At 43.2% G+C, this 13,184-nt stretch overlaps 1 protein-coding gene across 1 annotated transcript; it reads right to left on the reverse strand.

Moving 5' to 3' along the window:
• Nucleotides 1–64: 64 nt before the first annotated feature.
• Nucleotides 65–11,676, reverse strand: syt14b (synaptotagmin XIVb). The gene is made up of 8 exons (XM_041959392.1): nt 11,559–11,676; nt 7,351–7,497; nt 4,925–5,062; nt 3,703–3,962; nt 2,259–2,696; nt 1,502–1,682; nt 1,089–1,145; nt 65–381 (listed from the first exon to the last, which is right to left on the reverse strand). Exons 1-8 carry the CDS (start codon nt 11,674–11,676, stop codon nt 65–67), a joined length of 1,656 nt encoding a protein of 551 aa, XP_041815326.1.
• Nucleotides 11,677–13,184: the final 1,508 nt, after the last annotated feature.

Genomic DNA, 13,184 nt, shown 5'->3' on the forward strand with positions numbered 1-13,184 from the left:
ACACACACGCACATCACACTCCGACTGTCAATGCTGTTAAGTTCAGCCTTCGTAAACCTTCCTCCTATGTGTCGGTAAGCGTGTGCCAGTGGCAGACCTGCTGTCCCTCCGCCTCTTTCATCTCTGTCCAGTGGGCCTGCTGCTCCTCGCTGGAGCTGTTGAGGCCCAGGGAGACCCAGCCCAGCCTCTCCCTGGGCCTCATGCTGCTCCGGCGGCAGAACACCGACAGCACCAGCGACACCTCGGACAGCTGGAAGAGCGCCACCTGGAACACAAACGTCTCCTTGTAGGTGGGGTTGGGCTGACCGCGGCACACGGCCGTCTTGCACTTGGACATCTCTTTCCCCTTGGAGTCCAGCATGGTCAGCTTCACGTAGGTGTCTGAAAGGAGGTGTGGGAGAGCGGTGAGACAGTGCCATCAAGTGGTGGGATATCAGTACTGCAACAAATATTAGAGAGTGGAGCACAAGTTTGAAATAAGTGCTTGATGCTGTTCTTGTGCTTAAATCAAAGAGCATCTTGGAAGCAGAGACAACATATGGAAGTAAAGAAGAACCAGGACTGAAGTCCAGTGCTGTGCATTAGAATATGTGGGGTTTTTTCTCAGTCAACTCTTCTGATGTCTAGCCATGTTCTGTTGTCTGTGAGATTTTCTGATTCGTTGCTGGTGTTTACAGCATTAAAAATTACATTTTTAAACAGTCAATCAGAAGAAACTTGTCTTTCCAGAATTAGATTCCTTGTTATCTGGATAATCCAGAGACATCCAAGTGGACAGCTTTCAGTGGAACTCCTTTCAACCAAGAAAAAGTAAACTTCAGAGATGGTGGTAAGGATTCTTTTAAACTTTGCACCCTCTTTTATTTTTTCTTTGTACTAAGCTAAGATAAGCTAAGATGAGTTTCCAGCCTCTGTCTCCATATTTACTGAACTGGATATCTGCTGACTGGCTTCCATCTTCTTGTCATCTTATTTCCAAAAATTTCAAACTATTTCTTTAAAAAATTAGAGGCAAAACAGGTAAAACAAATCAAAACATTTTGCATGGCTATGCTGCAAAGATGAGAAGAAACTTACTGCTGACTTACCTCTCATGATATAAAGCTGCCCCCCCACAAAGTGCTTTATACAGCAGAACAGACCATCTGAGGCACACACACCACAGCACACAAGGTTGGAAAGAAGAAGGAGGGGAAGCAGTCAGAGTTAAAGTGAAGGACTGAGAAACACAGCAGAAGGTCAGCTCTTATCGAAACTCTGTTAAGCAGCTATTGCTTCAGCATTATGGCTCTAATCGTTTAGGTTATTTAAAAAGCTGGTGCTGTTGCCAGGAAACATTTAAATCTAATGGTGCACAATTTGTTTTTGTTGCATGCTACTTGGGAGTCTGGTTTACCTAAACAACTGCCTTGAGCACATATGGAGGGTGAATTCGACTGAAAAGTAACATCGACATCGTCAAAACCCAAGAGCTGAAACGATTCAAGCGTTTTGTACGTACTGACGGGTTTTTCGGACGCTGTGGTTTTGAAGTGGCTTCCCTGGATGACCTCAGCAGACAGCTGTCCCGTGGCAGAGTTGTAAATGAGACCTAGGAGGATCTCTGGCAAGGAGGAGTCTTCAGTAGAGCGATAGGACAGAGCTCCTGCACTGCGAGACACGCTCACCAGAGAGCCGCAACCCTGGCAAGACAACACACAAACACACAGGGAGATACTCAAAGAAGAAAGACAGCAATGCAATGATTTTCATACAATTATATATCAAATATTGAAAGCTGAAGATTCTGAGGATTGTGTGGTCAAAGTGGTTTCAAAGTCTCTTCAATCCTTCATCTACTAATCAATATCCCTGACATTGTGCCTGAAGGAATCATTGAAATGGTGCACTGAATGATGCAGCGAAAACGAACCGGAAACTATTTTGATAATTCATTAATTGTCATTTATCAGGCAAAAATTACATAAGTTTGGTCTCGAATGTGCATTTCTTTGTCTTACATGAGTATTTTTCACTGTTGAAGAGTTTTATAGACCAAAAAAAAAAAACTATTAATTATTGAGAAAATAAGAGGAAGATTAATCAATTAATAATGCCGATATTAATCAGTAATGAAAACAGTGCTTAGTTGAAGCCCTAGACTAATTTGCAATTGAATGAAGCAGCTCTACAGTTGGTCTCTTTATTGTATGCAATATCCCAAAGCCTCAGAGAGAACAGTGCACGGTGCAGGATATAAATGCACAAAGTGTTCTCACTGTGAGTTCAGAGCCTGGCTCCAGGGTGACAGGTAGAGCGATCTTGCCCTGCAGGTTGAGCTTAGTCAGGTAGAACACCTTCTCTCCCAGGACCTTCTCCTTTTTCATCCGTCTGATGCTGTACAGGCGGAAGCGAACCGCGTAGTCCCCCAGGGCCTCCTGTTCCACCCTGGAGAACTTGAACGTTTCTGTGAACACGGGACACGGACCCTTCTGCACGCCGGTCTTGGCCCGTTGTTTCTTGGTGGGCAGCAGGACCAGGTGGACCTGCCAGGCGATGTTGCCCGTCTGTTTGAGAGCGGGAATGTCTGTTGCGGCGGTGACCGTGACGGCCAAGTACTGCTCACTGGAATCGTACTCGAAGGCGACGTCCAGCGTGCCGTATTTGGCGAGCGGCTCTGGCTCATAGGCTGTAGGGAGCTGAGGACCAGAGCCATCCTGAATGGAAGAAAGAATCAGAGGTGTGGTGAAGGGGAGTCTGAGGTGGTAGAGCCATTGTAACTTAAAAACCTTCATCAACCCCCTCCTGAGGTGATAAGTCACATAAAAAATGTAATTCTCAACACTGTGTTTGTATTCGCTTTCTGGCACTGATTGACTGTTTAAAGCTTGTAGGTTTTTACTGATTATCTCACAAAGGAAAAAAATATCATTTTAAAATCATTGCCACCCACATTTTATGTCCTCACACATTCAAACATTTGCTTCCTGCTGCAAGAACACTTTGTTCACCACTTGTTGTGGCGAGGACAGGTCAGAAAATGTGTCCAGCAACACAAAGACAAGTGAAAAAATTAGGAGAAATGTAAGTGAGCTTCTGAATAGCCCTGAAGTTAACTGATAAAACATATAATTATTGAGTGATGTGCTGAAAATTGTATAGTCCAACTGTTTTTTAATAAATAATCACTAATAAATTTAAGGAATATAATGATCCTTCTGCTTCTATAATGATCTCCTCAGTGAAAATCTATCTGGTGTGACTCAAGCAGAGATCATGTTCACGGATGAGGTAGTGTTTATTGCGTTTAGTCACTACCAGTCACGACGACTCTGACGTATCATCTGGTGTTGCCTGCGTTTCCCTGACAGTTATTGCGCCAGGTGACAAAACGAAACGTTACCTCGAAATGAAATTACAGGTTTTTCTGGGTTTGGAGATTGTTGGAAATATCTGTGATAATATAAAAAGACAACTCCACAAAATATATAACATAGGTCTCGTTGTTTTTTTATTATCCCTCTAAACAACTACCCAGTCACCCTTCTGCCTCTGTATGTTAACATGACCTGTATAGGTAACTGACACTGTCACAGACGTAGCATGTGTACAGTGAACAGGTTATCTGGTTACAGTGGTGGTCTTACTGGTAATAAGGATGACTTTTTACTGTGTTTACAGTGAACTGCAGAACTGTGTTGCTTAAGGACGCAGTGATCCCACCTCTGGTCCCAGCACAGCTGTACTGTCGCTGGGTATGTCCTCCTCACAGCCTTTGTTGAGGTAGCTCTCAGTGTCCTGGTCCACGCTGGCCTCGCTGGAGCAGCGGGGGCTGTCGTAGCGCTGCGGGGACGACCCCCTCCTGACCCCTCTCTCCGGGCGGGAGCGGGAGGACGTTCGCGGCGCCGAGCCCTCGTCCTGGTACGGGGGAGGCTTGTGCTCGCTGAGGGAGGAATCTTTCTTTATTCTCTGGATGCTGTTGGCTGCTTTCGCGACAGAAGCAGAGAGGGACACAGAAGCAGTAATGTGATATGAAAGGCGTGTTACTGGAGACGTACTGTGCTCTGCCCTCATTATGTATGCAACATACAGTCTACCACAGAGTCAAGTTAATGTGTTCAGCTGTGCCGGGCCCACAGGTGAGGCTATCCTTCCAAACTAAAACGGCCTTGAGTTGCTCATTATGTTTTCAAAGTTTCAAGCGGTAAATGTTATTTCATGTTATGATGCAGCCAACAAACATTTGAATATTTTACTCAGTGTAATCATCATGTAGGTTCAATTAAGTGCTGTAATAAACAGCCCAGAGGCCAGAGAAAAGCTGTTTCATATGTATCATGTCAACACTTCTACAACAGGCATCGAGGAGAGGTAGCTCAGATTAGCTGAGTTTCTCGTGTTGAGGAGGAGGGGATGGTGGTGGCGTGACAGCAAGGCGAGATGATTGCCAAGCAGCAGCAGCAGCAGACCATAGTTTGGGTATTTTATGCCAAAACACGATCTCTAACCAAGTGGTTTTTGTGCCTAAACCTAAGCAGACCTCAACCACAGCTTCTCACAACATAAAATCGATAATTGAAATGTAATAAATGTCAGGTCTGGAAAAATAAAGTTTCAACACATCGTTGGTTTGCAGAAACGTACGACGCCGACATTTATCCTGCCGACTGGGTTTGAGAAAGCACATAGAGAATAAGTTACTGTATGTTGTTGTACAATGTAGTGGCGTCATTAAATAATCATCAGAGGAACCGTTCAACATTTGAGATGAGAGGATCAGTCTGTCAGCACCTCCTGGCCAAGAAACAGCGCGGAACAGAAGCCCTTTTAAACCACATATTGTTGTTTTTACACTTGAGGTTTGTGCAGATTAAACAAAGAAGATTTAAACGTGTTAATCAGTGAACATTCGAGGTAGATCGGAGGTACAGGTGCACACTCTCACCCCGTTCGCTGGAGGCTTCGCTGCTGTAGCCTCCCTGCTCAGTGGACTGTTTGCGTTTGCTGCTCCACACAGAGGTGGTGTTCTGCTGGGCCACGGCCTCGGGGTCTTTTTCCTCCTCGCTGTCTGATACAACTCCCTCTGGACAGAACAGATAGAGACTGCAGGTGAAACATTACATTTATTTCATAAAACATAATATGCGCAGCCTAAAGTAATGCAGGACGAGGGCAAAGATGCAAAAGCTTGAAAAGTGGCACGCAGCACTCTGAAGAGGCTCAGTTTGAGAGTTTGAAAGCAAGAGAAGAAGAGACCCAGGTGGTGAACAAGAAGGAGCACACCATCTAACCTTGGTTGCCTTTCTTTTTCTTCTTGCTTTTCTTCCCTTTCTCCTTCTTTTTCTCCACATGCGGTGCTTCTTCCGATTTTTTTGAACCCCTCTTCGCCCCTTTCCCCTTCTTCTTGTCCGACTTTTTCTTTTTAACTGTGGAAGAAGCCCGAGAAACCTCGTCCTCTCCCTCATCGTCTCCCTCTCTCTCCAGGCCGTCCTCCATCGCCTCCTCTTCTTCGCCCTCTTCTGTTTGCTTTGTCTGTTCTGATAAGCTGCCCTCGGTCTCTGGACCAGTTGACTGAGGAGGTTCATCGCAGTCATCGGCTCTTTGCTGAGCAGCGGATTGGTCTCCACTGTCACTCGCCTTCCTTTCTTGCCCACTGTTCTCCGTTTCCCCCTCTGGCTCTCCATCTTTGGATTCCTCTTTGCTTTTCTGCTTGGCCTCTTTCTCCAGCTGCTTCTCTCTCCTTTCTTTTCTCCTCTGCTCTTTTTTCTCCTGCAGCTCCTTCTCCTCTTTCTTCCTCCTCTCTTCCTCTGCTATCTCAGCTTCTGTCTTCTTAACTCGCCAGCATCCGTCCCTCCATTCCCACTCCAGCTGGCTCTGAGTGGACTCTGCCTCTGTAGTGTCACTGCCTTGGTTAGTCTTTGAGGCTGTGTTGCCTGTTTCTGAGTCTCTCGACATTTGCCACATGCTTTTATTACTGGCTTTGCCTTCCTGTGCTGTGGAACTCTGACCCGGCTCCTGGTTGCTGGCGTTCTCCCCATCTTCCTCGTCTTGCACCTTGTTGATGATGGTGGTGACCTGCTCGGTCAGCTGGTCGCTGACGGCGTAAGTGACGTCGCTCACGGCGTTGGCCAGGTCGTCCACGCGACTGGTGACCGAGTCCAAGATGGAGGAAATGTTGACAGATGGTAGGTTGTGCTGGAAGCTCTTGAAGAAGGCCATCTCTCAGCCGGGGATCCCGTCACCACGCTGACCACTAGATTAGCTCATCAGAGGCGCTGACACGGACATGTGGTTGTTAGCAGGGTGCGGTGTCCGCATCACAGCGTGTGCTGAGACCAACACGTGCAAATACACACTAAACATGATGGCGACTGTAGCGGTTATGAGCTCCCTCACTCTAAAGTTAAACGTTATCATATGATTTTTAGATAGTAACCACAATCAAATGCAGATTCGTTAATGAACTGGGAGAGCAGCAACCCCAAAACACAAGAAAATATCAAAACTGTGGCCTCAGTTTTAACACATTTTATTCTCATCCTCCATGTTTTTTTCCCCACTACAAACTGTGTCCTGTTCTCTGGGTGTTTTTCATACTGATAATTATGCTTCCTTCCATCCTCCTCTGGCCCGTGACCTGGAAACTGATTGAAGTCTGCCATCATTGAGGATGTCATTTAACAGATGAGCGTGGAGATCCTCAAGTTTTTTTTAACTCATATTCAGAATATAAAACATATGAATTTATAGAACAAATCCTGTATGCAAAGCTATGCTCCCTTCTGTTTGTAGGCCTTCAGTGAAGACATATTAAGATATATTATTGTTCATTGTTCTATTCTCTATGAAATGAGGGGAATACAACATTTGTGGTGCTTTGGTTGCATGTTTGCAGAAACACACCAGGATAAAAAATAAAATGGTAAACTGAGGCCATATAATGAGTTTTTTTTTTTTTTTTACTTTAGTTCATCAGCTGTTATCCTTATAGCAGCACATAAATTTCACTCAAAAGAAGTACACGTTTTGCTCTGAATATGCATATTAATATCATAATGCAGTGCTGAAGATGTACTATTAAAATGTGGATCATAAAAGCCTTAGTTTTTTGTCAGTGGATGCGGATTGTTGTTACTTAAAGAGGCGTGCATTACAGTGATGCAAGGGGGTATTATCAAAGGATTGTTTGGATGTATCCAGTGTCTATTTAAGCCTGCAAGCCTGGTGTATGTGCTGCAAGCTGTGTTTTTGTTTTCATATGGGACACATGTCTGAGGATGAAAAACAACAAGGTGAACTTCAAGGTCTTCATATAAAACCAGAACAAAGCCAATAATCCTCCGAATGTGTGTGTGCGTGTGAGCTGAGTACCTGGCTGGTTGTTCTTATAGCCGCTGAGATGTGACAGGTCGTTAGGACTCTCCACTGACAGCTTGTTGCTGAGGTAAAGAAAAAACAGAGCCATCAACGCCATGAAGGCTGCAATGGAAGACAGGACACCCAGAAGCTCAGGAGAGACTGAGGAGAAGAAGAACAGAGACAAAGAGGGAGGGAAGAGGGGAGACGGGGGAGGAAAAGGAGAGAGAGACAGAAAAGGAGAAATCCAAAATTAGATATCGACAAACATAAGTAATACTGCTTATGGAGGTATGTAACTTTCCCAAGCAAAGTCTTTAATTTTTAAGAAAAAAAATGTCCCAATGGCTATAAATACAAAGAAACACAGATGGCTGCAAGCTGAAAAAAAAAGCTAGTTTGAAGGCTTTTAAGGCTGTAAACAAAGCCACTTTAATTCCATAAATAACTCTATTTGATGATAGGCATCTTATTTTGGAATCAAACTCTTCAAATGCTGCTTTGTCAGGGGAGCATTAGCTATTGTACTTTTAAACAGTCAGTGCTTTTTCCACTTCAAAGGCATACCAGCTGCAATCTACAGCAGTGTATGTAGGCCAACCATACTTCATGTAACCATGCAGCCCTGTGCTGCTGATGTGCTATTTTTATGAGAGCCTCAAAGGGACTGTATCTTACTGAAACGTAGACTCAGTAAACCAGCCAAACCGCACCGGGCCTGCACTTGATAGGCTACAACACAGACACACTGCAGTGCAATAACGGAGGGAAAAGGAGAAGACGGCGGACAATGAAGCATGAACGGCATTTCTAAAGACCAAATGCCTCGGTGGAAAGGGCAGCTTGTACAATGAAGCGCGCTGCAAGCGAGGCTTTGTGATGCGAGGTGTCTGAATTTCAAGTTGAAGCACTTGAGGCACATAATACCCTTTTTTGATCCCAAAATTATAGGGTCGTATTCAACAGTGAATCCCTCAACATTATATTAGAGACACCAACCTTAAAGGCTTTGCACACCCACACAGGTGTTTTCAATTGACCGTTCACTAAACCTCCCCTGAACAACGGCTGTCAAATTGTAGCTTAGCAACTGTGGGCAGGCCTGTCAAGCTTTAGATTTCTGCACATGTTGAGGCGGTGAACATGACGCTTTAGAGCAACACTCTGCATTTCAAGAGTTGGGAGGGAGGTGTTTTTTTAAACCATGACACAGGAGCAAAACTGTCAGGAATGTGGGTTTTATTTTGCTCCCATATAGGCTTAGCTGCAAAAGTTAGCATGTCTGGCTAACTAGCTTACTACCCCCAGTGGGTAATGTACCACCGCTCCCACGGCCAAGAGCTGGTACATCATTTACTAACTACATCAGTTTGTGCTGCTACATTAGAAAAAGGTCCGTTAAGGACTAGCACTCCAGTTTGTAGTATTTTCTCACTGTGTGGGAGCTGATCCTGGATCCTGTTTGAATATATGTACAAGCAATAACCCAAAACTCTGACTTCTGTGTTGCAAGATTCATTTGGAGTCATGTTTCTGGCCAGCTGATGGCTGTTGGTCCAATACTCTTATCTGATCCTTCAGCTCTAAACGATCACCTGCTAATCGCTAACATTGTCTGTCATTTGGTGCTGAGCGGGTCGTACAGAGGGATTATCAGAGGTCTCCTCTCTGAAAAAATCTGCCTGCTGTGTCTGGAAGCGACACTGAGCAATAACATTAAATCAAAAACCAAAACAATGAGCTGAAAGATGCTAAAATGCTTTGTGGCGCTCAGGAACGGAAGAATTGGATCATTTTCTGTGTTCATCACTATGTGGAACATTACTCGTAGTCATTTTAAATATTGTCATGACAAAAATATTTATTAACGCTGCTTTAAGGTGCTACTTTAGCTCGTTTTTATATGACTCTTACTGCCGATTCTTGATAATGGTATTTTTGCTTGTGTCTGATTTTGTGGCATATTTTGTGTCTGTTTCATGTTACTGTTACATTCAATATGCCATTTGTGATAAAATAAAGTTTAAAAGAATGAACAGCTAGGGCTGAATTAATAGGGCAGTTCATTTTTTGAATGACAGGAAATTAATGTGAACTATGTGACTGATTCATAATTTGAATTATTTTTTTCAAGCCAATATCCAAAACATTCTCAAGTCCTTGCTTCTCAGTTGTGAAGATTTGTTGTTTTTCTGTGTCCCACATACGTGATAAAAAATTGATAACTGTGTTTTAGACTTTGAACAACCTATTTGAAGACATCAACTTCAGTCTCGGAAGTCGTGAAGGGGCTTTTTTTCCCCATTTTCTGACATTTTATAGAACATATTTGTTCGTTGCAGCCTTATGAACAAAGACAAAGAAATAAAACGGCAGTGCATTTAAGGCCAATGCGTCTGGTGAAGCAGACACAGTCCAAATGTTGCGGCATGTGCTCTGTAGCAGGTGCTCATTTCAGAAACAACCATCATCACCAGCCACGGATTAAACCGGCCAGCAGTGTAAATCCTGGTATCTCCCCGAGAGCACGAATGAGGGAGGAGGAGAGAAAAACAGAGGCATAGTTTCTCAAACCTCCTGACTACAGACCGAACTTATGGACGGACTTGTTTCACCATGGCAACAGGCAGAGACCGCTGCAGCCTGACAACTAGTGCTGCTGCCTGCTGCAGCCTGCCAGAATGATGAATGCTAAATCCCCCCCAAGAATGGCAAGAGAAGTAGGAGAGAGATAAGGGAGCGTTGTGGCAGCGGAGGCTTACCTTCTCTAAGTGAATATCCTCTTTAAAGCCAGCTGTTCCCAAAAAGCACTATCAGTACTTCTGTTGCTATACATAGTAAATGATCTAAGAAGAGGGGAAAACAAAGTTATCCTGCTCTGAAGTAATCCGACATGTAATAAATCCCTTACACTTAGTCCGGTCCAGCACTTGGCAGGCTTACGTATCAACTCTCACTGCTGACAGTTGTGTCGATTGAGCCAAAATGACCTCTGCAGCGGCGGGTACAGCAGCCGCCTGTCGAGATGAACAGCTTATGGCCCCGTGCCCCGAGGTGTGATGACACCTCATACACGGCCCTGTTCTGTAAATGTCAACGACAGCTGAATAATTTAGGCACCTGAGGAAACCCGATCCCTCCGTCAATGTACACTGGAAAGTGGAACGGGAGCAAGCTGGCCTTTGAAACAGCTCACCCCGCTATCAGTTATTTTTAATATAATACCCGTCATTCTCAGGAAAGTCTGATATTTCTCTTAAAAGCAAAGCAGATTAAAGTGTTTTTTTTCCTTCTCAGCCACTTTCTCTTCCACCCTATCCCATCCTCTCTGAGTGTGCGCATGTACAGTTCATGTGCCTGTGCAGAATAAATGAAAAAACATAACCAAATAAATCTTTTTTTGTTTTCAGCATGTGAACTGAGGCTGAACTCAGGACTCCGAACTGAGCCTCAGGATTCAGTCTGCTTTCTTCTTTCCATTTTTTTTTTTTTTCAGGTACTGACTCCAGCAAGCTGACTAACAAACACGAGAACGCAGCCACTGAAGCATTCAATGTGAAAACATCAAATGAATAATAACCTCCAAGAAACATGAGCTCATTTAGCTGAAACGTTTTCACATAAAACAAAGGGATACAAATGATTCTGTCGTGTCTCGACATCTCTGGGACGCGAGACAGAAACAAATTATCTCCAATTTCCTCATGGTGAGCATAAACCTTCATTAATTTATTCATGTAATTACTTGTCCCACTTTTAGGCTTTTCCACAAGTGTATACGTAACTTGGCTGTAGTTTATAGGGCATGCTTGTTTAAAAAGTAGGTAGGCAATCTGGAAATGTTGCTTACACATGGACCTCTGATACGAAACAAAACCTGCACGCTGAATAAATCATGAACACACAGCTGCCTTCTTTTGCTGAAGTGAGCCAAAACTTGATATGCCATGCATAATTCACACACAGACATTATGCTTTCTGAAGTCTATATAGAGACACTTTCTGCACACCAAACTTCAGTTAAAATTCACAGGAATAAGGGAGGTTCAGAGTTTGGGCTAAATATTCAGATGTTGCAATCTTTCGTGCTTTTAAAGTGATGTGGTGGAGAACAGCCAAGCATGCACGTCATCAAACAAACAAAACAAACGCACAGAAATGTACTCTTGTGCTAACAGAGACACAGAAGCGCAGGGCCATGCTCGGCTGTAACGTGGCCTTACCTCGTCTGGCACAGATGAGCTCATGGACACCACAGTTCCTCCCCCCTCCTGGGAGAGAAAGAGATGAAAAGTTGAGGATCAGAGGTACAAATTGAGATTCCATGAGCTGGAGAGACATATGTTCAGCCTCAGGTTGTTCAGGCTGGCAGATGGTTATGCCAACGAATATAAAATTAGTAGCTGGTACCAGATGAGAAAATGCACAATCAAAGTTAACATAAATGCACCATGAGAAGGAAATATTTGAGAAAGGAGCAAGCGTATATGATATATATGTATATGAGTCTGGCTAAAGAGAACAGTTCAGCATTTTTAATTCACTTTTTTGCTGAAAGGTAGATGAGAAGATTGATGCTTTCATATTCTTCCATTAAATGTAAACCTGGACGATTAGCCAGTTAGCTTAGCTTAGCGATTGGAAGATTGGAAGCATGTAGTGACAGCTGGCTAAGTTAAGGTTTTGTTGGGGGTTACGTGCAGGACTATTTCTCAGCTGTGTTTATTATTGAGCTTCGGGGGGCCTGGTTAGTAAACTTTAACTCTAACTTTAGACAGAGCCAGGCTATCTGTTTCCTACTACTTCCACTCTTTATGCTAAGCTAAGATAACGTCTTGCCCTCAAACGAGCCTAGCAAATAAGCATCTTTCCCAAAATGCTGAGCTATTCCTTTAAGATATTGTATACATTCAGGGACAAAGTACTTAAAATAACTCTGTAAGTACAAACTATCATCTCTACAGCAGCAATACCTCCTGTTACAATGGATACATTTAAATATCTCTCCCTAAATGGGCCAAAACTGTGCTAAAGCCCATCAGTGTCATTAATTATTCATATTAAATGCAGTGATTAGTACTTCAATGCATCTTTCATTAGAGCTAAAGTAGTAATTTCTGTCATAGTCAGTGCTGTAGCCAGTTTTTTTTAGAGTCAAGACCCCCAGAATAAAAGACAATCATTGTTTCATTATTTGGATTTTATTTATTAACTTGACTGAAGTTTCTTAAAACTGTGATTCCTAACATGAAGGTCTGTGCTCTCTCCAAGAATTAAATTCTGATGAGAAAATACTGAATAACAATTTATATATCAAGGTTATATATATTTCACTTAATATAATATATACTTCACTTTTCACCCATAACAATAACATGATCATTTACATTATCTGGACATACCTTTAAGATTTTACTATTTTCTCAGTAAATGGAACATTTTTACTTCAGATTGCTGTTACATTACCTGGTAAATATGACATATCAGTTACTTTAATCCCCCTGGGGCTTAATAGGAAAGATACTGGCTCGCTTCTCCCTCACACTTATTCACCCACCCAGAGGATTATGCACTTACAGACAAGCATTCACATATGATCTGTCTTGGCTCAACACCTCAGTATTTGATAAATCAGGTAGCTACAGAGTTACAGAAGCAGATTTAGCTGGGGAACAGTTTAAATAGGAAGACTTTGGGTAGCGCCTTTGTTTTTTTCCTGTTTTGATCTTGACAAACAATTTTGCAGTCCCCTGATCTCCACTCATAAAATGTAAACAAGTCATCTGTGGACTTGTTTCAGTTCCCTCACATCAAGGACTGGATGCTGAAAAATGTTCTGAACTGACAAC

This window comes from Chelmon rostratus, chromosome 18, assembly GCF_017976325.1.
Source record: "Chelmon rostratus isolate fCheRos1 chromosome 18, fCheRos1.pri, whole genome shotgun sequence".
NCBI lineage: Eukaryota > Metazoa > Chordata > Actinopteri > Chaetodontiformes > Chaetodontidae > Chelmon > Chelmon rostratus.

Coding starts and splice junctions, on each gene's coding strand:
- syt14b (XM_041959392.1), bottom strand. CDS start 11,676: ATGTCTCTCCAGCTCATGGAATCTCAATTTGTACCTCTGATCCTCAAC. Junction 5,063..7,350: donor CTATAAGAACAACCAGCCAG/GTACTCAGCTCA, acceptor TGTTCTGTCCAG/AGGGAGTTGTATCAGACAGC. Junction 382..1,088: donor GCAGCTTTATATCATGAGAG/GTAAGTCAGCAG, acceptor ACCTCCTTTCAG/ACACCTACGTGAAGCTGACC.